The 25,288-nt window shown below is 42.5% G+C and overlaps 1 protein-coding gene across 1 annotated transcript in view; it reads right to left on the minus strand.

Moving 5' to 3' along the window:
* The window catches only part of asap2a (ArfGAP with SH3 domain, ankyrin repeat and PH domain 2a), a 71,615-nt gene extending 46,519 nt beyond the window's left edge, over positions 1-25,096 (minus strand). Inside the window, exon 1 of the mRNA XM_080480518.1 lies at positions 24,618-25,096. Within this exon, the coding sequence (XP_080336644.1) occupies positions 24,618-24,743 (126 nt within the window). The 5' untranslated portion in view covers positions 24,744-25,096. The remainder of the gene's footprint in view (positions 1-24,617) is intronic.
* Positions 25,097-25,288: the final 192 nt, after the last annotated feature.

Below are 25,288 nucleotides of genomic sequence, written 5' to 3' on the forward strand. Positions count from 1 at the left end.
ATCGAAAGTGCGGAAAACAACGCTCCGGTTTCTCTCCGAGACGGGGTGTGCGAGCGCTCCCACCCGAAATCCGCAACTGAATAAGCGCTTCATACTCGACCTACACAACTTCAAAATAAAAGTCAGCACATTAGTTTTTGAGGTATCTTGTTAACAGACAGACAAATAAACGCAGGTGATTTTATAACCTCCCTGGTAATAAATAAAGAAGTGCTGTCAAAACTAACATGTTAATTTAAATAATTGATTTGAAACTTAATTTAATGTAATTAACGCAGTTTTGTTTACTTCAGGGTTTTTTTTTTTTTTTTTTACTCCTTTACTGGAGCAGCATGTGCAGTGTCTGGGCGCAGCACCGTGACTACAGAGCAGCACAATACCGAGTGGAATGATATTAAGGCAGAAACTTTCACTTTGAAAAAGTTTCCCGATGGCTGATTGAGAAAGTGAAAGTCATTAGCTTTACTTTGTAAAGCCGAATTTAATGACCACACAAGTAATTCTGCAGCAAAACAGTAGGTTGCCCTCTCCTGTATACTCTGTGTGTGTGTGCGCGCTTGTATATTACTGTGTATTATTGCCATTTTGTTCATGTTTGTTCAAGTTTACAACTTTGTTTCTAGAAATATTCAAATTCTCAAAGTGGTGGACCTGCACTCTAACAAAACCCAGACTTATGTTAGAGGTTTAATAATTCATTTGTGTTTTTAGTATTTTGCTTATCGTGAACAGAAACAGTTTCATGCAAAGCTAAAAGGGCGTTATAAAAATTGCAAGTTCGTGTGTTCAAGTGGGATCTTGTGACACAATGCCCCTGGAATCTTCGGTAGTTTCCGTGACAGGAAGATCAACAAACCTGAGGATGTTTCACGAAATTTAAATGCTGGAAATACGTATACGTTTGTGTAATGACGCAAGTGTATTGACGAATTTCCTTCAGAAAGGTATTGACAAGATATTAGAGATGTACATCAACAACTAAAACTGGATCCTACATTTTTCATTTTGTCCTTGTGGATTTAACGCTACTGAATGCCTTGTTTTTATTACATCTTAATCATTTATTTATCTTTGAATGTATGTATCTTTGAATTTTCTGAGTGCTGTGATGTGATGAGTGCTGGACACCTTGAATTTCCCCCCTGAAGTATTTTTCTACTGCTAATGTTTATCAGTCTGTTTTTGTGTGTCCAACAACCGGACCAAGCAATAAATTGACTGAAATGCCTCTCCATGCAAATATTCCTCAATAGAAAACAAAATAACTTATAAAAATTGCTGATTAGTTTTCAGAGCCGACATGACCACAAGCATGAAATTTATACAGTGAAAGAAGTATACATACACCAAGCAGGTGTATTGGATCCATTACAAATGCTTGTTGCTTTAAATTCAGTATTTGTGATTGGCCTCACTCACGCTGGTCGGGGAAAACCAATGCAGACCCAAAGATGTTGGTTTGAGCAACAACTTGTTGACTTAAAATTTCCCAATGACTCTGACGGGGAGTAATGAAGTGCAATCACAGTAAACCTTTCCTCAACTTGAATACAAGCTTTTTCTCCTGAAGTTTGGCCTTTTCATCCACCTAATTCCTTCTGAGGTCGTATTTGTACTCTAAAATCTCCACATATGTGTTTACAGAAGCACACCTCCTGACAGCAGGGCCTGGTAAAAGTAACACGTGCTAAAAATAAAGCTACAAGCCTTTTAACAGCAGGGCCTGACCAAATTAAAAGAAGCCGCAGAGTAAAAGGAGGATTTGAGAACTGTGGGTTTGCTTCCTTCAGCTCCAGTTAAATGACTCATCTGCTACATGTGCTATTATCCCATTAGCCGTGTCTGGCTCAGCCAGCGGTAGCTTAGACCCCACACAGTCACACGGGCGAGTCCCACTCACATTGCACAGGTAGATTCAAAACAACCCCAAAAAGTCAGACCTCCATCTCATTCTGCTCTGCCAAAGAAATCACACCACACAAAGGCTTCCAGCTGGGTGTTTTCTTAGTGGAGCTGATATCACCTCCGGCTCTGCTCTGAAACATTACATCTACTCTAAGTACGGAGAATGGAAGCCATCAGAGCACTCAGCGTAACAGGCTTTACAACAGATCAGCATTGATTACTCCTTCACACAATGTACAGATGGATGAAAGTTAATGCAATCTCAGGGAGAAATGCAAAAGCAAACCTTTGGATTTCATATGTGGGAAACAGTTTTTATAGAAGACAAAAACCTTTTCTTTCTTAGATCTGCTCAATTATACGGTGGTGACGAATGGTCACACACGGGTCAGCTGCTGAGGTGCGTTATAGTAGCTGAGTGTCGCAGAGCATCAATTAGACTGCAGACTGTCAGGGGAACATGCAAGATGCCATAATGTTGAGTCTTGTATCAACGATGTGATTTGTGATGACCACAAACACTTGTGCAGATGACGTTACAGTCTTTTTATTGAGATTCACCTGCGTTTGTAGAACGTGTTTCAGAATCTTTAACTTGTCCTGCTCATCAAATGCATTGCACTCTGGAAGCTGGAGTCAAAGAGTCGCATAGTTTCAGGGATTGAAAACACTGAACAAACATCAACAGTTGTGTGTTTCAACTTGAAAACCTTGTGTGAATAAGTCGTAGACATGAACCTCGTGTTCTTCTCTGCACAGATTGTCCTCGCTCGTCCATGTCTCTTCCACCATCACAACACACACTTAATCTCTCCTCACACACCGACATCTCCTAGTGGGCGGGGCTGTAATCCAGAATGTCTCCCTGATTGGTCAGATTTGTTACACGCAGTGTATGAACGTACAGTGTATGAACGTACAGTGTATGGTAAAATAATTCATCACCATTCTGTCTGTCTCTTTCCATATGTGTAGTCTGTATGTTAATTAATGCTAAATTGTATTGTGCATTTCTAATTTCAGTCCAGTCAAGTGTTTTGTTGTTCAACATTCTTACTGTGACGTCCACTCAAACTATGCATGAGAGACATTCAGAGAGCCCTGCTCTGGATCAGGCCTACTGATCAGAAGCAGTCCTTTCACACACACACCAAAAAATCTTCCCAAACTGGTTTTGATCAGATAAGGGATGTTTTGTGTCCAAGCACAAGCATAGAAATAAAAACTGCTTGAGTTTAAGAAGTGCTGGCGATGCAGTCGTTTCTAAAAACACTGCAGAGAAAGCTGCTGACACTATTTAAAAAAACTTAAATCTTAATTGTCCTTGGCTAAGCCCTGCCCCCGAACGCAACCAAACCAATAGCATCCAACTGCCAACTTCCTGGAAAAGTCGATTCGGACATTCTCAGCGCAAAATCTCTGTAGAGAACCATTAGAACTATTTAAAAGGGTCATATTCTACAGCTTTTCAACACTTTCACATGGGTCTTGTTGGTCCAAAAACATTTTACTCAAAGTTTATTGCCCCAAATCCAGCTTTTCAGCCATTTGAACTTTGGCTCGCATGAGATACATTCAGAATCTGCTGTGTCCGTGTGAGCTGGACTGGCTCCGCCCACACATGCCCATCTTGGAAAGAGGAGGAAGTACTTCATCTTGTGGTGCCATGTGCCAGAGCAGAGCTGCCTAATTGTGGGAGGGTCTCCCTTGGTTGGGATTGGCTAAACCCCCGATGACACTGTATAGGGTCCGATTTCTGATTGGCTCATTGAAGCACACACTTTTTAAAAATTGAAACAAGCCAGGGAGACACTTGGCAGAATTCCTTCACTTCTGGGGCATCACTCCAGGTATGGGGACGGTTATTACTGTTGGAAAACCATTAAAAAGTGAATTTCGCATAATATGACCCCTTTAGTCAAAAGGAAAGGATAAGCAACAAGGTTTACTTTAGCCCATTTTCAAAACCCACACAAACATGGACAAACGTCTCCTATAAACAAGGATATCTACATTTGTTCCAAAGTTAGGCAATGTCTTGTATAGTCTTAGCAAGCTCGTCATCAATCACATAACGCGAGCAGCTCTGAGCTTCCTTAAACTAGCCACCTAGCTTACCTGATGAACAGTGAAGTTCCGTATCTTCAGCTATTTCTCATCCACGTTCAGTTTAAAGTTTTGCGCAAAGCCTTCCGTTGCATAATCCCGACCTTGCTGGACAAAATAAATTCTTGATGGCTCTAAAAGTTGCCCAGCGCCTGTTGCAGTATGGCTTCAACACTGACAGCTGCCGTCGTGAACACGCAGTCAGCTGCGACGGCTTGTCCCAGTTAGCAACGGTAACGAAGGGGCGGGGCTTAGACAAAGGTCAGTTGTTGTTCCGATCGGAAAGCTCTACTTTGGGGACATCGACAAGAGAAAATATTCTCTCGAGCAGCTCCATGGCTGATTTTACACGGTGAATTCCTGATTGAATTCTCTCCGACTGAGATCACGTCCCGTTTACATGAACACTCAATAAAGTGATCCGATGAAAGTGAAGGTTTATCAAGAATATCATCACAATCAGTCAGTGACTAAATCCATCTCAACTAGTGAAACAAGGTCAGAACGAGTGTGGATGGACTGTTTGGGATAAGGTTGGATATTAAAGGCCCCTTCGGTTGGGAATCGTCTATTAGATGTGTTTACATGAAGCATTCTCATATCGGAACTTTCAATTCCAATGTTTGTATCCATGTAAACACTGCTATAACCGATTATGCCATATTTAGCCCTTTTGTCTGGTGCGTCGAAATTTGGACTTAAAGGTGGCTAATCTCTTTCCAAAGTTGATTAAGTTAATGCTGGTCACCTGAGTTTGACTGGCTGGATTTAAGGATGGCAGGGGGTTGAACCATCTGCACGCTGAGTGAAACAGATTTAGGAAACATTCGGCTCAGTGCAAATCTTCAAATCCTGCAAACTCCAACCACTGTGTCTGTGTCGCCACAATGGTGCACAACGTTTGTGTCACTGAGACTTTCCTGCTGCCGACTATGACCAAGCAGTAATGGACTTTATGTGTAGACTGAACACACTTCTGATCAGGGTTCTGCAACCCTGAGGACCAAAAAAGCTGTTTTTGTTACTTACTTACTAAAATTTAACTGGGGCCAAAAAACACGTTTTAAAATGAGGCTCACACAACTCCTAAAGTCTCAGATATAGTCTTGATAAATTAACATAAACTGTGTCTTATGTTGCATTAATGAAGCCAATTTAGCATGGTAAGGCAAGGCAAGGCAAATTTAATTATAGAGCACCATTCAAACACAAGGCAATTCACAGTGCTTTACAAAGAAATTAAATTAAAGAAATACAGAATAAATAAATACATTAAAGCTTTAGAAGAAATGAAAGAAACACATTAAAACAAATAATGAAGAAAAGCATAATAAAAGAGGTAAGAGATATATATTTATCTTAAGATTTGAGATGTTTCAAACTTCTTTTTCAGCATTTATTTTACTCATTTTGGCTTTTTTAAGCAGTTGTGTGTGTGTGTGTGTGTGTGTGTGTGTGTGTGTGTGTGTGTGTGTGTGTGTGTGTGTGTGTGTGTGTGTGTGTGTGTGTGTGTGTGTGTGTCCCATTTTTAAGTTTTCTTTTCCTTTTAGAAATCCTAGTCATTTTAGGGTTGTTGGTTTTATCTTTTTCCCAAAGAAGATAATTTAGAAGTTTTTTTCCCCCATTTCTTGTGCCTATTAGCTTTTTTTCCCCATTTTAGTTGAGCCAAAGATAAAATATTTATTTAGGTCTAATTTTGTGAATGGTTAAGGGAGCCACTTACAGAAGGGTCAAAGAGCCACATGTGGCTCCAGGGCCAGAAATTGCAGATCCTTGTCTTTAGGCTATTACTTTAAAATCCAAACCTATAGTACGTCTCTGCTACCAGACCCCCTGAAACATTTATTATGGTTTCACAGGATACTTGTTTGCATCACATTTATTAAATGCATGTTTACTAAAAGCGAGCACTGTTGATTTTGATATTTGAATTTGAGCACGTTCTAAATAAAAAATTAAATGAAAGATGAAAAAGATTAAGTTGTAAAGCTTATAATAATAAATAAACTGTTATTCAAACGACAGTATATTTACTGCTACCTTTATTTAATATGTCATAGAAGACATGATGTGTCTGAAGTGAAAATAGTGGGTGTGGTAACGGGTCCAACAACAAACTCTTGAGCCTCTGCCCGTCTCAAAAGAAGCTTGTTTATTAAGTTTTTTTCAAATAGTTTGGAAATTGCGTAACACACAGAAAAGTCACAGCGGGTATAATGACAATGGGATGTTTATTTCTGACCTTTAATCTGTGCTGGATCTGTTCGCTACTAAAGTTTCAGTGAAGGTTTCTTAAAAAAACAGACCGTTACTGGTCACTCAGCTCTCCCATCAATAAAAGTCTTCCATCAATTTATCGTTTTGGCAGCGTGGCTCATCTACACCCTCACTGACCTCCACAGGAACAGGTAACTGGCCTGTCTGGACAGCTGAAGCCGTGCACGCACACACGTGCACAGACATCATCACTGAGATCTCTGCCGCCTTCACACACAAAGAGCCACGCTCCAGCAGACCCTGTGAGAGTGCAGTGTCTCAGGCTGACGTAACAAACCAGCTGAACACAACACAACACACACACATCAATCACGTTCACACGCTTCCACTCAGGCTTTTTCTCCCGATCTGACCAAAGTGAATCTCATCTGAGAACTTTGTTTGTAGCTCTCGTACGGCTTCAGAATTAGATGCCTTACACTTGGAAACTATTCCGAGTGAGAGGGGAATTCCACGGCCGGATCAGAGCGGAATCCTCACACAATGGGGGCGGCCTCAGTCCGAGCCTGGAGCCGCTTCACAAGCACACTTCATCTGACATTACTGCTGGGTCAGCATTTCTCTGCAAGCTGACGGAGGAGGAGAGGCTCTGTCTCTCCACCTGTCCCCACTTTAAACACACGGCTGGACCAGCAGGACATGCCCAAGTGAATGAAACTAATCCTCGTCTTAAAGCGTGGCATCATCTTCATCACCGCTGTCCTCATCTTCATGGCGATTACAGCCAAGGACCATCTGCTGCGGCCGCTAACAGAGCGGGGTCGGAGGTCCTGCTTCTCCTGTGTTTTGTGCATTTCCTGAATTGTGGAGTGTTTCCTGTCCTTTGCAATATGCCTGATTCAGACTGATAACATCTGATGTCACTCATAAACAGATGCCAGAGAAACAAGATACTGTTGCTCTGATTAACGCTCGATTTAAGATCAAACTGGTAATCCGGTTTTCTGCAAAATACAACAAAACATTAAGATAACATCCAGATGTTTTAGTAACATTTGAGCTAATCTAAAAAGATATATTATGTTTAAGAAAAATCAAGCCGACATTGACATTAAGCTCGATTTTAAACACAAATCAAGTTCATTTGTAATCCAAGAGTATTTTAAAGCAGCGATTCCACACCTGGTGCGGGACCCTGTCGGGGGTCACAGGAGGAGACTAAAGTCGCGTTTACACGTCAAGATTTTCAAGTGCGAAAACTGAAAACTTGCATTGCGTTTTGGGAGTCCAATCAGAAAGCGCTTTAGAGCTTTACGCACTTTAAGCTTTAAGCCTCAAACTAACGTAAAGCAAACATCGCTGAAGAGCTTCTTGAAAGGGCGAAGAATTAAACAACAGAAGTCCACGAAAAAGAGAGCGACAGTTAAAAGAAAACACCAAGAATCCGACTTAAATTACGATTTTACCGCAACAGGTGACTCACAAGCTCACAATCCACTCTGCATAATGTGAGGGGAGCAGCGATCCAACGAAGTCATGAAACCCTCACAAACAACGTCACCACATTGAGACCAATGTGGTTAAAAGACAAACCTTTGGGGTGTTTAGAAAGAAAAACATGAACAGGAAAGACTGAAACAGTGATTAAAGGCCACAACTTCATGTGTTGGCATGAGAGCCTCGTTTTTAGAGACGAATCTCATTGTTAAAGCAAAAAAGCTCTTTGCTATGGGTGAAGATAATCCTGTGGTGAACTTTTAGGAGAGACTGCGGCACAAAAGGTGGCACAGGTTCCCATTTCGCCTCCCACCATAACTAAATGAAATTGTGAAACACAGAACGTTGAGGCCAAGTTACATATGGCGTAAACTGGACATAAGGAACAGCTTTGGGTTTCACTGTCTCCTATCAGAACCAGAAGGAAACGAGCTCAGGATTCCACCGAGTCTGGTTGTGTTATATTATACAAATTACAACGTGATAACAGAAATTAAAGTACTTAATTTTCTTTCTTTTTTTTAAATGAATAAAAAAAAATAGACATATTTACACTCAATGAGTAATAATTAAATTATATATGATGCACTTGCGTTTTGTTATGCATGTGACCTCCGATTATACACCCCCCTGCCAGCCCGATGAAAATCATGTTGCTTAAAAACATGGTGCAAAAAAGGATGGGGTGGGGAACACTGCTGTAGGCTGCAGACGGAGGGACCGAGCTCGCTGTGTGATGAGTGTATCAGTCATACTTTAATCCTGTGTAGCATGTAGCATCGCTGGTGTGTGAGCCTCAAAACGCTTTAGCATGTAGCATGTAGCACAGCTCGGGGTAAAATCCTCCTGGATCATCTGGGGAGTTAAACTAATGATGGACATCGGGCAAACTCTGCTGCTCCAAATGTCTCCAGTTGCTGGCGTTGTACAAACTATCTTTCTCCTCCTCTTGAGATTTTGGCAGAACTCAATTTATTCTTATTTTTGTCATTGGCATTCATATCAAGTAATCTCCAAACCACAGACATCACTCACGCTCTCTTGCATAGGTGCTGCTGACATTTCCGGGTTGTATCAGGGATCTCTTTACGAGAACGAGTACTCCGTGCAGTATCGAACCAGATACTTGATGTTGGTATAATGCATCCCTGATTAGAATTTATTTTACTTCAATATACCAGTGTTAATAAAATGTGATATGGCTTTATATAACTTACCAAATGCATGTTTTTTGTTCATATTCTGTGCATTGTTTATTTATTTTCCAATGGTTTTAAATGATATGGTTCCTAAAATGATGTGATGGGGTGAAGAATTATGTTTTTTACGAAACATCGAGAGAGAGCAGAATCGACTGAACTAAAGTTTATGGCAAGCCCAGTTGGACAAAGTTTTCCAAAAGAAGCTTCATTCTATTATTTATTACTACTGAGGCTCAGGTGGAGAGCTGCACGGTATTAGTTCAATGTGATAACGTTCACTTCTTTTTTTCAGTAGTATGCACTTTCTAAGTTGGTATTAAGTATTATAATCACTATTCACAAAAGATAAAGTTCCCGTTTTGCAATGGTGGTGATTTTTAATAGAGTGAGGCCACCAGTGAAAGAGAGTCAAGTCAAACAAACTCGTTTTATCGTTTCCACCTTTTCTCCAGTGTCTTGAGGAAGAAAGACATTCCTGGATGATTGCACACTGGAGTGACTGACAGAAGGACACAGACCCGGCCCCATTGTTCCTGCCAGTTAACTATCTGCTGATGACAGCATGTCTGCCTGGAAAGACTTTCCTCAGAGGCCCCGTCAACATACTACACACACTTCTTAACAAAAGACCAACTAAGCAATCCCCCTCGATCTGGGGCATTTCTATTACCATCAACACACACTGTTTCAAAGCTGTCACACACATCTGTGTCTTTATATCTCCCCTCACCATTTAAGCTTCCTGTGCTGCAGTGGAGATAGAAAACAGCATGCAGCACACTGTGGACATCAGGGAATTAGAAAGCAGCAGTCTGGGAGGCAGTTATCCAATTTACTTGCTGCATGAGCGGGTACAGAATCTGTGATAGTGGCTTGCATCCACCTTTTATCGGGAGAACAGACGTTAAACAATTTAACCAAGTAATCTCCATCCCTAAAGCAATATATTTTATCTGGGCCTGAATACGTGTCGCACGGTGAGGGGGTTGCAGAAGGTTGGGGTTGTGTAGACATTATCAGGATTTTAAGACCGTAGTCTCACTTCTCACAGTGTGACTGCTGCTACCAGCTTAACAACACTGGCACTACACCCAAACAATAGTTTGCAGACCCAGAACTACGTCCACATACGCTGTATACGTCTAAACCAAGCTTTTTAATTTGTTTCATTTATTCCTCCTGAAGGCAACATAGACATGGACACCACACAGGATAAAACTGACATTCTTGAGAACTGGAATATCCTGTTGCGGCTACCTGCACTTCAGAGGAAGTAAAAACTCACATTTAAACTGAAAGTACCTGGTACATTGAGAACCAACAGTTCCTGTGCCCACTGTCTTGAAGTCCTGGGAGTATTCTGCAAATTCAGCTAAAGGAAAAACTGCTCAACAACATTGACGCCAGACCATTGATGAAGATGCAAACATTCTGGTTTTGACAGTAAACCTGAAGGAAGCAACCTGAAGCAACTTGTTCCAAGTTTAGGGGGTTAAATTGCATTATTAATGGATTAATTATGATGAAACTGGAAAAGAGGAGCGAGACGGATACAAAATGAGTATATTTGACCAAAGCACAATAAAAAAAATGAAGAAAATATGGAGGGTGAAATATGATACAACTCCAATCAGATACTGTATGTCCATCAATGCAGAATAAACCTCTACAGTCTCTGAACATTTCAAAAGTAATTCCCCCACAAACAGGGATAGAAATTAACTGCAACGACTTCTACATCCTGGAATCAGCCGAACGAAAAAGTTCCTGTGATGGTTTCTGGTACTTGGGGAAAGTTTCTGCAGTCATAATGGAGCAAGAGAGTCTTTGGAAACCATGTCGCATGAAGAAAATAAAAGTGATCAAATCTGTAGTAGAAGCTTTAAAAGAAATCTGCTCACACTAATAAGGCATGTGATAAAACAGAATTCTTGAAAAGCATGGTAATAACCTGTTTTGGTTTTGATATGAAAATCACAGACAAGACTTGACTTGACATTGATCATATTTCTTTCAGCGCTGTGGTGAGGTGAAGCCGCACTGCTTGGAGGAAAAGTAACCGCTGGAACAGGATCCCTGAGTGACACAAATTTAATTTATTCTCCCGTTTGTTTAATCTTCACATCAGAAACTTCCACCGCCAGAAGAACATGCAAATCCTGAGTCCTGCTGACACTGGCCGTTACTTCGCATGGCGTTTGGTTAAGCGGTTTGATAAACTGACCTCATGAAAAGGCCAGACATCCTCCACTATTATAGTGGAGGATGTCTTGCAAAGTGGATGATTCAATCCCTGAACCAGGTGTCAAATTGTCTTTGTGAGAAACACTGAGTGCTTCTACGATACTTGGCAGCCAATCGCTATATATATCTTGTGCAAGTTGAGTGCTCAAATTCTATAGAAGTCTAATATATTTACCATTTACTTGTACCAGTAATTAAAACCAGAAAAAGCAGTATCATCACGTCTGCTTTACTGCAGGTGCGCCAGTCTAACGGCTGCAGGCTCTGCTTTGTTTGCCGGCCGTCTGCAGCTCCATAGGCAGCACAGTAAGGGTAAACAGGATTGGAACTCGCCATACCTCAACATTGGCGAAAAAGCTGTGACTCATTCGAAACATATGTTAAAAATGCAGTTCAGCCCATGAGATATTATTAAGAAGGTATAATCCAAAGTAAAAAAAAAACTGCTCCAAGCAAGTTGCTCCAAGCTTTTCGGTTCCGAGACTCATTTTGTTTTTTTGCAAACAGCAGACTTCTTGGTACAACCTTGATTTTGACTGCATTCAAATGCATCAAAGCGATCAATGTGCTTAGGGGGGGGGGGAAAGCTGCGGAAAACACTCTGAGGTGTTTCATTCAGCTGGTCTCCATGCCGAGTGAGAAAAGTCAATATTTGGAGAGAAGTGGGTTCCATGGAGCCGACTGCTAACAGGCTGCAGGGTTTCTCCATGAGGACTCAGCCGGCCTCAGGCCGCATGGAAAGCTCCACCATGCAAGTTTGCTGTAGGTGTGAGACGGAAAATGATGGGGAGGGAGTTTTTTCTTTTTTTACTGTGCCTGAAACCATCTGACAGGAGCTTGTTAACAGAAACAGCCATGTATTTCCAAGCTGATGTGCAGTGTGTCAGCAGGGGTGTATCATTGACTCAAGGTCCCCAAAAAAGACTTGTGGTGAAACAGACCTGGGCAATGTGCTACGATCCTCAATGAGCAGCCTGCAGGGGCCCATGGAGCAATTATGGATTATAAAACAGTGTGCATGGTGCATGTAATACAACTGCATTGCTGTCATATTGAAACTGTATTTTCCTTGTATATATGGTAGTTTATACTACCTTTACCCATCATCATAGTGTGGACCAGCAGAGTTAATCATTAACTGCAAAAAATGTCAGTTTATAGTAGAGGAAGCAGGTATTACCTTATACATTTCGTTATGTATTCACTAAACTTAACAAGTGAGTCTTGTGGTTAGTTTATGGTGACAAATTGCTATAGCAGATCAGATCAAACTTGTCTGATGCAAAGCACCATTATGAGGAGCCATTGGTGGTGGGGCTCGCTTAACAAAATGGATCTAATTCTAATTAATTAAGGGGCTTTGTAATTAATTACCACACAAATCATATTTTAATCTCATGCCAATGTTTGAAAGAAAAATAAACATTTTTGTGCTCGAACCCACACTTTCCACTTAGTATTTCATCCTCACATTCGTTAGCTGCTAATGTTAGCGTAGCCTCTTTCCACACCGACGCTCTGCTGCATCAGTATTGTAGCTGAAAGACGGAGCAGGGATTGTCTTCAAACTGCAAACATTTCATTAAAGGAAACAAACGGTTCCTGTGGGCTGCAACTATGCAAGAACAAAACAACAAGGCTGCCAAGCCGCTAACTAGCCGCTTACTCCCAGCATTTAGCAAACACTCAAGACACAACGACACTTGCATTATATGAAGTGGCTTAGAATATTGCAGTTTTTGCACGTGCAAAAAAACATACATTAAAGAAAACAACGAGCTGAAAAAGATAGCATCAGACGCCCAACTGTCAAACCACAGTTGAACACAGAATATCAGACAAACTGTGACACTGAAAGAATTTCAATTTCAGTTATTTTTATTGATAAATATTATTACTGAATCAGTAAGACAAAAACATTTCATACTTTGTTATTGAAACTAAATCTAGTTTAGAAAATGTATGGATTTTCATTTTATGTCATTTCCTGTTTGTGTGAGGGAGGGAGTTTGTCTGTAAGCACACACGTGTATGATGTGGCTATTTGTAGTACCACTGTCATTTTTGTGGCTCGTGGTCTCTGACTAGTTGGCCACCCCTGCTATAGACCGTCTACAAAATCAATGGAAACTACATTTCACTTATCAAAAAGGACAGAACACTGAACACACGGAAAACATAGCGTGACGACAGGAAGATCATATGAACTCTAAGAAACCTTCTCAGATACACTGAGAAACATTTCATGTGTAGTGTAAAAATGAACAATTCAACGCCTTCACTTTTTCAGTAGTTAATTAATTGAAATCAATTACTTAAAGTCCTGGCCCTGAGAGACTCATTCAACCCGTCTACCCCCTCCACAACAGCCCTGGTTAATGATAACCCCTCTTTGTAAAACCAACTGTCCACTGTTGGCTCAACCCTTAAACTTCTGACTGTTAGCAAGTAGCAGCATTAGCAAGGGTTTGGGTCCGTGTCTGCTCGGGTTTTCTGCCCGACTGAAAGTTACTGAAACATTTTATCCAGGACAAGTCTTGTGGTATTTGAGCAGCAGCTCACTTTACAGCTCCTCTGTGAGCACTACAAAGACCACAGCCTCGCCTGCCAGCTGCCAGAAATCACACGCGGATGACAGCATCAACTGCAGCTTTAAGTGTTTGAGAAAAACTTTCATGTTAAGTGCTGAAGTGATTTTAAGGGTGTTTTACATTTTACAAGGTGACTGAGCAAGCTCCAGCTTTTGTTGCCGTTTGGTTTGGCCGGACAGCTGCACTCCATCATAGTGCCAGCTATACATGTGCAATTTGTCTCTAAAGAGTATCAAGGTGACTTTCCACAGAACCACTCTTGCTTCTAACACATGTTCAAACGGGCCTCATGGTTGAGTCTTTCTGCTTGTTAGCGTCACTGCACTGCCAGTTTCTTCAGCCACAATAAAAAAGATCTTTAAGAGAAGGGTGAGCATTAACAAGGACATACTTGTTCAATCAAAGCAGAGACCTGACGGCATCACATTTAAAACCCGCTAAAAAGAATGGGTCTAACTTTGAGGGGAGTACTTAATGAAGTTCATAAACTAGCGGGAGGCTGATAAAACCAAGTTCGGAGGGAGTTTGAAAATAAAGACCAAATGTGCTGCACGTTGACAAGGAAGAAAACTCCCGACTTCACCTCAAAGTCTCTCTTTCCTCAAACAGACGGTGTCAGACGCCTGGTGCCATGGGGAAAGAGCCTCACAGTCACCACACAGTTCTGCGAGATGTGAAAGCCTCAGAAAGACAGAGTTCAAGATGACCCGCTTCCTCCTGGAAAACACCACAAACACAACAAAGAGCCAGACTCACTCACCCTGTTGTGGGATTGTGGACTTAAAAGCAAAAACAAAGGCCTTCCTTTCATCATAAACTGTACTTTCTCTAAAGACAATGCATGAATCACACTTTGTGTGCTGGTAAAATCAGAGTGAATAATCATTGTTTTTAGGCCTGTAGAATGAGAGTATATAGAAAAGATGAAACCCGTCCACAACATTGCGATTTTCTGCTTGTCCAGCCTCGATGTATAGTGATCAAGAAGAGCTGCCTGGACACAGACACACGGTGTCATTAATCCTTTCCCAGACAACTGCCTGATAATAGATTCTTTGAGGTTGCATGACCATGACAAGACAAGAAAGTAATCATTGAATGGTATAACAACAGAGATAACCTTATTAAAATATCAGAAATTTCAAGCTTGAAGTCTCACAACACCAAATCGTCTGACGACTGCTACAGTTAACAATGGTCGACGGCAGAGTACACCCAGGACAAGTCAACACAGGACAAACGCAGAGAGACCGTCACAAACACTAACATTTGCACCTGTGGGGTATTTGGAGTCATCGAATAACCTCAGATCTCTTGGTTTGGTTAATTTATTTATTTTCTGATGGCAAAAGTGGCGTTATGAGAGCATGTACAGCATCACTCAACTGTGTATTTCCAGCATCGAACAACTAACTGATCTTTCAATTTTTTTTCTAACAATCAACATGCAGGACAAATGTTGAAAATGGTAGTTGGTGTCGTTTATTTGTAATGCAGCCACGTGTGCAAAGAACAGTACAATGTTTAAGCTCCTTTTGTCTGTCCTTCACGGTGTAGGCCCACTCAGTATCATTATGGAAGCAATGCGCCTCCACGTGTCCAAAAGACGGTGTATTTTTGCTCCTTTGTTCAAGATGACCTGTTAAATTCTAAAGTATGCCCAACACAAACAATCCGATTTCTCTATTGTTAATTTGGTCCATCTACTCTCACATGTGAAAAACTATTAAATACAACCATAGTTCACATGTGAAAGTACCACATATTTCACAAAATGTTCATTTTCAGACAGAACGAGGAACCTTTGCACTCTAAAGGTACTCCTTGGACAGTCACAATACTGTTGACGTGTAAACCAACCAAAAGGCAGAAAAAGCTTGCCGTTTTCTCTTGAGAATGTTGTTTAAACAAGCCTAAAATCCCCCCCCCCCCCCGAGAGCCTCTGAAGAGCTTGTGTTAAAGTATTGTCCTGCAGAGAAGAAGAGTGGGTCACCTCTCTGAGTGAAAGTGACAGCAGGACAACACAGCTGTGAGGATTCGCCCCCTCCCACCACACTCTGGCCCCAAGCAGCACACAGTGGCCTACACCACAAATCAATGGTGGAGTTCATTAATGAAGAGGCAGGGCCTGTCAGGGAACAATGGACATCAACAGCAGCCGTCTCACACAATCTGGGCAGGGACACTGATGGATGAGATGAGCCTTTAGTTCCCCATCTTCCCCCAGTGCCCCTTTAACATTCAACCCCCTGAACCTCTGTGTAGGACACAGCTTCTCGCCTTTACTCTTTCCCGATGGAGGAGTTTCCATGATTGTTTTCATTCTGACAACCATTCTCGAAACACAACATCCTCCCTGGGCTCAACAACATCTAACAGGACACAGTAAAGTTTGAAAAATCCCCACCAAAGTATTGACAATACAAGAATAGAAAAAAATGTGACAGTGAATATCTGCACATGGTCAAAGCCCAGCGGGTGAGAAGAGGGATGATGGCTTTGAATCGACTGGGACAGAACTGTGACCCTTGCCCCTGATAGATCTGCGTAGAGGGCTGCTGCATTGTAATGAGGTCTCAACACACTCCAACTCTGGATGATAACATGACTGCACCAATTCCTGAAGGTTGGACAGACACTGCTCGCCGTTAAGAAACATCCCTGGAGGGCCACTGAGGCAGCACTTCTGAGACAGGAATTCAAATTCCAACCACAGTTGGTGCGATACAACCACTGTGATTAATTTTGAATGCCACATTTGTTTCATACCAAACTAGTTCTGGAAATTTGAGAATATATTCTCATTCTTTTCAGCCAGCGAGGCAATTTCCTAGACATTAATAAATTGGTACACACGACGAGAGCAAGACAGCTCATTTCAAACACATATGAACCAGGGATTCATTTGAGTATGCTATAATCTTAATTGAGAGACTTTGTTTTACCTTCTTCAGGTTCTTCAGGTCAGACAAAAGAACCTAAGCTGTATGGACAGAGTCCATACAGCCAACTGTCCATGGAGTATCACCCCCTTTTCCAGTGACATCAGCATCCAGGCTTCCCACAAGATTTTAGAGTGTTTCTGTGGGAATTTGTGCATGTTCATTCTGCACTAATGAGGTCCTGCAAAGGCTCATAATATTCTAGTTCTTCCTAAAGGTGCTGGTTAGAGTCAAGTTCAGAATTCTATAGCGGCCAAGCGAGCTCTTCCACAGCAAACTCCTCAAACCAGTTTTTATGGTCCATTCATGTTGGAATAGAAAAGTGCCTTCTCAAAATAGCGTAACAAAGTTGTCCAAAATGTCTGGTTTGTGCTTGATTTTATACCCCTGTGGAGAGAGTATCATTACAACAACTGGTTGAGTAACTAACAGGTGTGGCCACATTTTTTTGTCCATTTTATTGTACCTCAGGTGGAGAAGTTCAAGTATCTCTGGGTCTTATTCACGTATGATAGCAAAAGCAAGCACATAGATCTGGACAAGCATTTGCAGCAATGCCTTGGTTGCGACGGACTTCAGTGGCTTTGTTTGTAGTGAAGCTGCCGCTCAGTAAAGCTTTGTGTTGACCGGTAGGTCCATATCCTCACTCAAGACCAAACAATCATGTTCCAGCTAAAGATCTGTTGTCTTCACCTCAACTCTTCCAGATAAAGTGAAGAGCTTAACCATCTATGACTTGGTCAAGCGCCTCGAGTATCTGATCAGTACGAAGTGTTTCAGGCACGTCTCACGGTGAGAAGACCCAGAGGTCGTCCTTGGACCTGCTGTGGAGAATATATCTCTTGGGAATATATGAAGTGGGAACACTTATTGTTACCCCTCAAAAGAAATGTAGGAAGCTGCAGGAAACAGGAATGTTTAGGCTTCTTTACATATTGCAACCAAACCACCATCTGGATTAAGCAGCGACGACTGACCAGATTAAATGTTGGTATCAGCCAACATTTAGGTACAGGTGTGCCCCCCGTGAATTACCACATGTGGCCAACACTCTATGTACATAAAATACAAGAGCTCTGCAAGAACAAATGTAGTTGGCTTTCCTATAACATACTTGACGGACTCTGGTGCATTAACCACGGGAAGGCAACGTTAAGGGACAGTGGATGTAGAGTGAAGACTGAAGGGAGGAGACGAGTCACCCTGCCAGAAATCCCATTTCAATTACGGGGAGTATTAAGCGTCTTAGGTGGTACATTGAAGACTGGCCGGGTTGGCAGGGGGTTTAGGCTGCTCACTTGGGACAGACAGCACATTTAGGCCGTGTGTGTGTGTGTGTGTGTGTGTGTGTGTGTGTGTGTGTGTGTGTGTGTGTGTGTGTGTGTGTGTGTGTGTGTGTGTGTGAGCTAAAAGATCCATTTGTGTGCCACTAAAGCTATTAGATGTGGATTGTCGCTGCACATTGATAATCCTAATGTCTGAAGGCTTGTTAAAACTTTCCTCGTGGCCACCTGTTTTTTTTTTTGGGGGGGGGTTGCCTCTGAGCAGTCCACAGCCATTAACACCAGCCATGCCTGGAATCAGGGCAGAACGCAGCGGCCAGGGCCTTCCCCTGTCTGAGAACTAGTAAAGGACTGACATAAGCCAACAGGCTGACACATGGGAAAGAGTTACGATAGCACATTTGGCTTTAGATGTTAACATGACCACTATAAACTGGAGCACTTTAAAAAAAAAATAAAAAAAAGCTTTTTCAACACATCCAGGGGAGAAGAGAAGAACAAAAGCTTTGTTTCTAAAACAGCTCTGTAAAGACAAAGCAGTTTCACAGGCAACCGCACATTAAATGAGATATTATCTTGTATTAACAGAAGATAAACTATTACGTTAGTGCATGCAACCGAAACAACTGGTGGCCTGAGATTAGGCTTAGAGGTGCTATAAAGAGATGAAGAGCTAAAGACTCACAGCACGCATTCAGAGGCTCTGATGAGTTAATTTCACATGTGCCATCACATTGTTGCACACAAACACGCAATAAGAACCAGACTAGAAACTGGTGTGTCCTGAACAGCACAAAACTGACTGTGTAAATGCCATTGTGATTCTCAAAGATACTGAGCTACAATCTCTCCACCAAAAACAAGCAGCGTGCCTGACAACACATAGCTGCCATACCAAAGTGATGGACTGCTGGTAGATTAAATAATAGCCAGATGGAAGAAGAATAATGTTGTTTGCCTTCAGGACCAAGTCTCCCTGAGACTTTGTCCCGAGGCCATGAACGCTATAAATAACCCTTATTCATCTGAGAAAAATGAATAAACTTGACAAAGAGCTAAAGAAGTCCTCCTGAGTAGCTGGTTTACATGGAAACAGACAATGGAAGTAAAAGACTAATCAAAAAAAAAAAAAAAAAGCTTAATTCGGACAGAAATGCTTTATATCCGTCTTTATTCTAAACAGAGTCCAATTACACATGATCAAGTCTCCTCAATTATCTTCACTGTTTCAGTTCTAAAGAAACAACCAGCAAACAAATCATGTTCAATACTTCCTGGTAAAGCTGGATGTGGGATCATGTGATCATGTCACAAAGCATGATGGGATTGATCCGCTGACTGAACGACAGGAAATTCTGGTAAATAGATCTTCTGCACATGCTCAGTAGATGGAACACGTTTTCTCCAGAGTGTCATGACTCCCAGCCTGTATTCTCCAGGGACTTTGTAGTTTTATAGTTTACGGTTACCTTAATAGCAATCACAACTTGGTCGTTTGTCCATACAAATGTCTGTGTACTCCCACTGTTAATGTTTATAGAGTATTGGTCTCTGTGCACGTGTGTGTGTGTGTGGTTTCACTACAAAAAACAAACAGCACCCACTACATTATTTTTCAGCTTTTCTGCCATTTCAATAGAAATAAGACATTTTCAAAACGTTGCTGTGTAAACCTGAAACATTTCTGAAACAAGAATGTAAAAACGGTACGTTGTCTCTTGAAACATTGTCGTGTAAATGGGGCCGAAGTCAAGTCTTGTAACTTAAAGCGCTTGCACAGGAAACTGGACATTCTCCTGCCGTCTCGCATTAAAGCGAGCACAACTGCCACCATGAACCGAGGCCAAATCATCCCTTCTGCGTGGAGTGCCGATTTGCCCTGTGTTTTGAGTATTGCCAACTACTCATCACTGTGGTATGTAGTCAACGCTGATGTACTAGTCACTGTGAAAATAAGCACAATGTAAACACAGGCATTTGAGCACATTGAGTGGAGAGCGCTGGCTGCGAGCTCGGAGGATCAGAAACAATGTGGGCTTATTTGTATTTATGCAGCTCGAACAGGGAAAGGTCCAGGACTGAATAACAAGGAGCCACTCTACCCGTCAAGGTACTTTAAATAACAATGCAGCAGTGATGTCGGGGGACATATTGTGTGTCTGACATCAGAGGGCCGACCGAAGAGCTGCTGTAAACGCAAAAGCCTGTCTTGAATATCAAGTGGTGATTGCTGTTTTGCAGCAACAAGCTTCTACACTCCTTGAACTCTCTACAGTGCGAGCGAGACCTGCGTCATATCTGCTATGTTCAAATAGTAAACTCACATGCTACACTACACAATCAATGTGTTTTAAAAATCTGCCGGATCAGCTTTAATGACCAGCGAGTGCAACATGCCAATAGAAGTGGTTCTTACACCTGATATAAGAGTGGATGCGTTTGAAATTTGTTAAGGAGACAGTTCTATTGATTGCATCACTGTGAGAGTCTGCATGTCAAGCAGGATGTAATAACTGGGGCGAAAAATAAAGCCTGAAACCACCGCACGAGTAGTTTCAGCTTTGCACGGACGTCCTCTGGAGTAAAATGTAAGTGGAGGATGATCTTTGGCGAGATCAATAGCAAACAAACCCAGCCTGCAGGGATCGTCTCTCCTTCTACAAGAAAGTACGAGTTTGTCTTTCCAACAAAGAAAGTGGAGCAAAAACAAAAAGGTCTTTGTGTTACAATAATTCACCACAAGAATCTCACAGCTTAGTTCAGGTTTGTCACTTTATATAACATTATTTATTGTATTGCATTAACTGTATGTGCAGTTGTGTTTCTGTGCAATCTGAATATTGCCCATATTTTAACAAACTGAGCCACAATCACACTTTGTTAGTAAATGTTCTGTTGATAGTAAAAACATTTGAGTATTAATGTTTTAAATTGTGCCCCAAGAAAATAAAGTGTAGAAGCTCGTTAACATGACCTACAAAGCAACATCATACAGAGTATGATTGATAGAACGCGCTGAAATTTAACACGTCTATTACAATATCCTAAATAACATGATCAGACTCTCAATAGGTTCTGAAACTGTAGGAAAAAGAAGAGAAACCAGCTGGTTTACATTTTTTATAAAGGAAAGAGGAAATTACAAACTTACAAAAAAGAGAAGTTCTTTAAAACACGAGAAATAAAAAGTAAAAAAGTAACTTGAAGGGTGGAAAAACCTATAAAACTCTGCTTCGGCACAGAAACAAAGTCCTTGCTTGTTCTGTGCCGTTCCCGGGACACTGCAGTGGTGGATATTTGTGAATGAAGCTGCGAGTGGATCCCAAAGCTCTCCTACAAAGTGCAGCACACAAGTGCAAAGGGGGGGGGGGGGGGGGGGTCACCACACAAAGCCCAATATCCTCTTACTGGATAAACAGGTTTTTATTGCTGTGGTTTTACAAACGAAACCCCACATGCACACACACGCTCCCTGAATGGCCTCTCAATAGCCAGGAGTTTAAAACTGGTAGTCCAATTAAGCTCATGTCAGAGCCACTTGAGTTTAGAAAGAAATAATCACACCATTAAACCCTCGGTCCAATGTCCCGGACTAACGTTTAGTGTGTTTCATACGGCCCCGAGGAAGCCTGAAATACAGATGATTGGAAAGTCTTCCCAAACATGCTTATAGACCATCTGGAGCGGCTGATTTCAGTTATTTTATTAAAACATTAAATCACCACAAAAAGCTTTGAAATTATGGTGCATTCCAGAGTAATTCAATCAGATTGACCCAAAAAAAAGAGAGAGAGAACGTAAACACAGCCAGTGTGATATGGGGTTGGAAGAAAACCCAGAAGCATTGCACGTCACCTCCATGACAGGTCAATAAGAAACCGCGTGAGAAAGTCTTGAAGGCAACAAGGAAGCCAGCAGCCGCTTATCAAATCTCCCCCGGCTCGCTGCCGCCCGTCCTCCAGCGTCAGCTGAAGGTTAAAAACTCCAGCGAGCTCTTATTGTGGAGAAGGTCAGAATCAGCACAACGTCTGAAGTCTGCAGGTTTTCATTTACATCAGACATTCATGAATACACACAGCAGGCTCCAAAACTCAAAAGGGAGCCAAAGGTGTCGTCCTCCTCGTGGTCGGTCCGTTTTAACATAAAGAAAAAAAAGACTTCTAAAGTATAATGATGCATGCCGCTTCTGCACGCCTGTGCACACACACACGCATATGTAAATGTCTTTTTGTTAGGGTGTGTGTGTGTGTGTGTGTGTGTGTGTGTGTGTGTGTGTGTGTGTGTGTGTGTGTGTGTGTGTGTGAAATTCCAGCGGGGCCCGCAGACAATACCAGGAAGTGTTCCTCATACACGGCCGCGTTTAATTGGTCAAACAGACCGAAGCAGCGAGGTCTCATTGTTCCAACAATAAGACCTTGTGTTCTCTGAGCTCAAGCGTGGGGAGGTCAAAGTGAAACAACAACAGCAACTCCACACTACTGCAACACAAAACATCTGAATTCGATCCTCGGCTTGACAATTCAACCACGAACCGGTGCTGACTGTTGAGCTGCTGTCTAACTCCTTACGGGACTTTAGTCAAAATAGGTGGAAATTGCCGAGATGGCAGAAATCGGTGCTTTAATATAAATGACACGCCGCTTACATGAGATAAAATGTGTTTAAAGTTAATAAATATGAACAAATTCACATACATTTTCATTTCGAACTTAAAGAGCACCATTGTTTACTATGTTATGTTTTAGACGCTACAGGAAGTACAAGAAATACGACTCAATATTGGGCTTGAATATTAAAAAATGGTCATGCAGCCACTCGCAAGCATCAATCTGGAGCTCTGACTGGGAAGGAAATACACTTTCCCAAAACATCAGGGCAAAACACAACAGAAGCCCCATCTCAGTGATGACTTTTAATATTTAAGCACACGTTTTAATCGTTTCCCTTTAACAACTTAAATTCTGGAAGAAACAGGAAGCAGGTTGCACACGATTTAAATCCATACATTTAATTGGCAGTAGAACACATTGGACCCTGAGCAGAGCTGAAATCCCTCCCAAACAGAAGATTAGTTTCTACTTTAAAATCAACCAAGACGTGGTGAATAAGCGAGGCGAGGCCCGACTGAAGCGCCTGAGAGTGTGAGCAGGTGTGCGATGGAGGTTTGAATAAAGCCAGAGAACGTCAGCGGGGAGAGGTCAGACGGCTCCAGGCAGATGTGGAAACAGACATCGAATCCTCCCGTTCGCACTCCCCTCAGACTTTCTCACTTTCTTCACATCTCAGAGACACACTAACACAGAAAAACCCGCCGAGCTGCTCCTGTGGGAACTTCTATTTTTACTCAGGCGGGGCCCAGCTCAGCCCCTCAGTACACAAAGTAGGGAAACTACAAGCAGGGAGGGAGGCAGCAAAGAGGAAGCGACCCCCCCCCCCCCCCCCCGATGACCTGCACTAAAGCAGGAGCACAACGCTTCAACCACCAAGAGCAGGAGCAGAATAAAGAAATAAACACAATAACTCAGACGTCTCAAACATATGGCATGGGGGGCCAAAAATCGGACCTACGGCAGGTCCCATCCGGCCCGCCAGATGCTTTTACTTTAGCGGGAATATCAAAAATAAATCTAATCTGTTGATAACTGCCGTTGCAGTGAAACATCTTCGAGCATAGCAGCATTGGCCTCTGACCCGAGCAGTGAGGGTGAATCGGTGAACACGTGCTGGAAGCTGCAGAAACAACAGACACTAAAGCGGAGCAGAGCTCACGTTTCAGCCGATTACACCCGCAAGATATTTGTTGTACTTTTCAAAGCAAATGTACAGATTTGTATGCCCCACTCATCCATTTTCAACTCGATTTTGGACTGAATGTGTCCTCCAAACCAGGTCAAGTCCACTGATAATTAACCCGGTAAAGTTCTTGAAACACCTTTTGAATGTATTTTTAGGTTCAAATTCTACTCGACACTTTTTTAAATCCACAAAAAGAACCTTTTAACACCATTAAGTGTCAGTTAATTTAAACAGTTTAAATAAATGATGTAATTCATGTATAAAACTAAGCAAAACTGTACACGTCCCACGATTTATAACTTTTGAATGCGTCTACATGGGAACTATAACCCCTCATTTTGTTCTACAACATGATGAGTTAGTGACAATAAAAACTTCTAAACAATCCCACAATGTGCCGATTGAAGACCGCCACAGTTCATCAAATGAGCAGGTGCACCAACTGGGAGGCAAACATGTGTTTATGTAAATGTATTTAATGTTTAAAGTAGAAATTCCATGCTTTGTCATCTTCCACACAAATCCTAAGCATCTTCAATGTGTCACGTGGTCACGTGCCCCATGAAGGGTTAAAAAGAGACACCAGAGGAAATCTTTTTTTTTTGGGGGGGGGGGGGGGGGGGGGGGGGGGGGGGTCCAGGAGATTCTGGATCCTGCCCTGTGTATGGGGCAGGTTCCTCTACAGAACCTGAGTTCCTGGTGAGGAAGCAGAGGTTCTATCAGGTCAGAGGAGAGTTGTGTTAATGTAAAGACTGATGATGCCATTTGGAAGAGGAGCAGGAGGAAGCATCCAGAGCTGGAAGTGGGAATGGGGGGGGGGGGGCACTGACTCACCTCCTCCAGACCAGACACTGTGTTCCTGCAGTGGGACATCCTGGTGGTGAAGTTAGACGCGGTGGGAGATTTATAATCTTCATTTGTCTCAGCCACAAACTCTGAAACGGTGATTTGGTCCGGCATGGTTAATCCCTTAATTACTGCTGATCAGAAAACAAGGAAGCTCTTTGGTTTGATCCTCGCGTGGCGCGCGCCGGTGAAGGAGAGGTCAGTTCAGAGCAGCGGTGTGGGTGAAGGTCCCGGCGGGCAGTAAACCATCTCTGGGTGTGTTGAAGTCATTCCTCGGTGGGCTGCGGACTCGATCCGGTGCTGCACGCGGGCTGCGGGAGCGCAGCGACCACAGGGGTGATGACGAGGTTAAATCCCTACCGGTTTCACAGCCCGCCTCGATCCGCTGCAGAGCTCGGTTATCCAGTCGATGTCCTCTCCCTGCGTCCGGGCAGGGGAACTTCTTCCTACGAACCCCGGGAAACAACAAGCGGGCGTTTCAACGGGAGCGCACGAGCTGACAAAGGTAGAGGAGGGGACTCAGTGGACACGCAGCAGCCAATAGGGGGCCGCGGCTGCGGCGAAACAGCCAATCGAAGCTCAGAAGAGGCGTGCCCTGGTGCTGCCTTCAGGTGCTGCTCGGAAATGGTACATTTCTGCTAGTGAAGTCGAGACGTCAC

The sequence above is a fragment of the Lipophrys pholis genome (genome assembly GCF_963383615.2).
Source record: "Lipophrys pholis genome assembly, chromosome: 14".
Taxonomy (NCBI): domain Eukaryota; kingdom Metazoa; phylum Chordata; class Actinopteri; order Blenniiformes; family Blenniidae; genus Lipophrys; species Lipophrys pholis.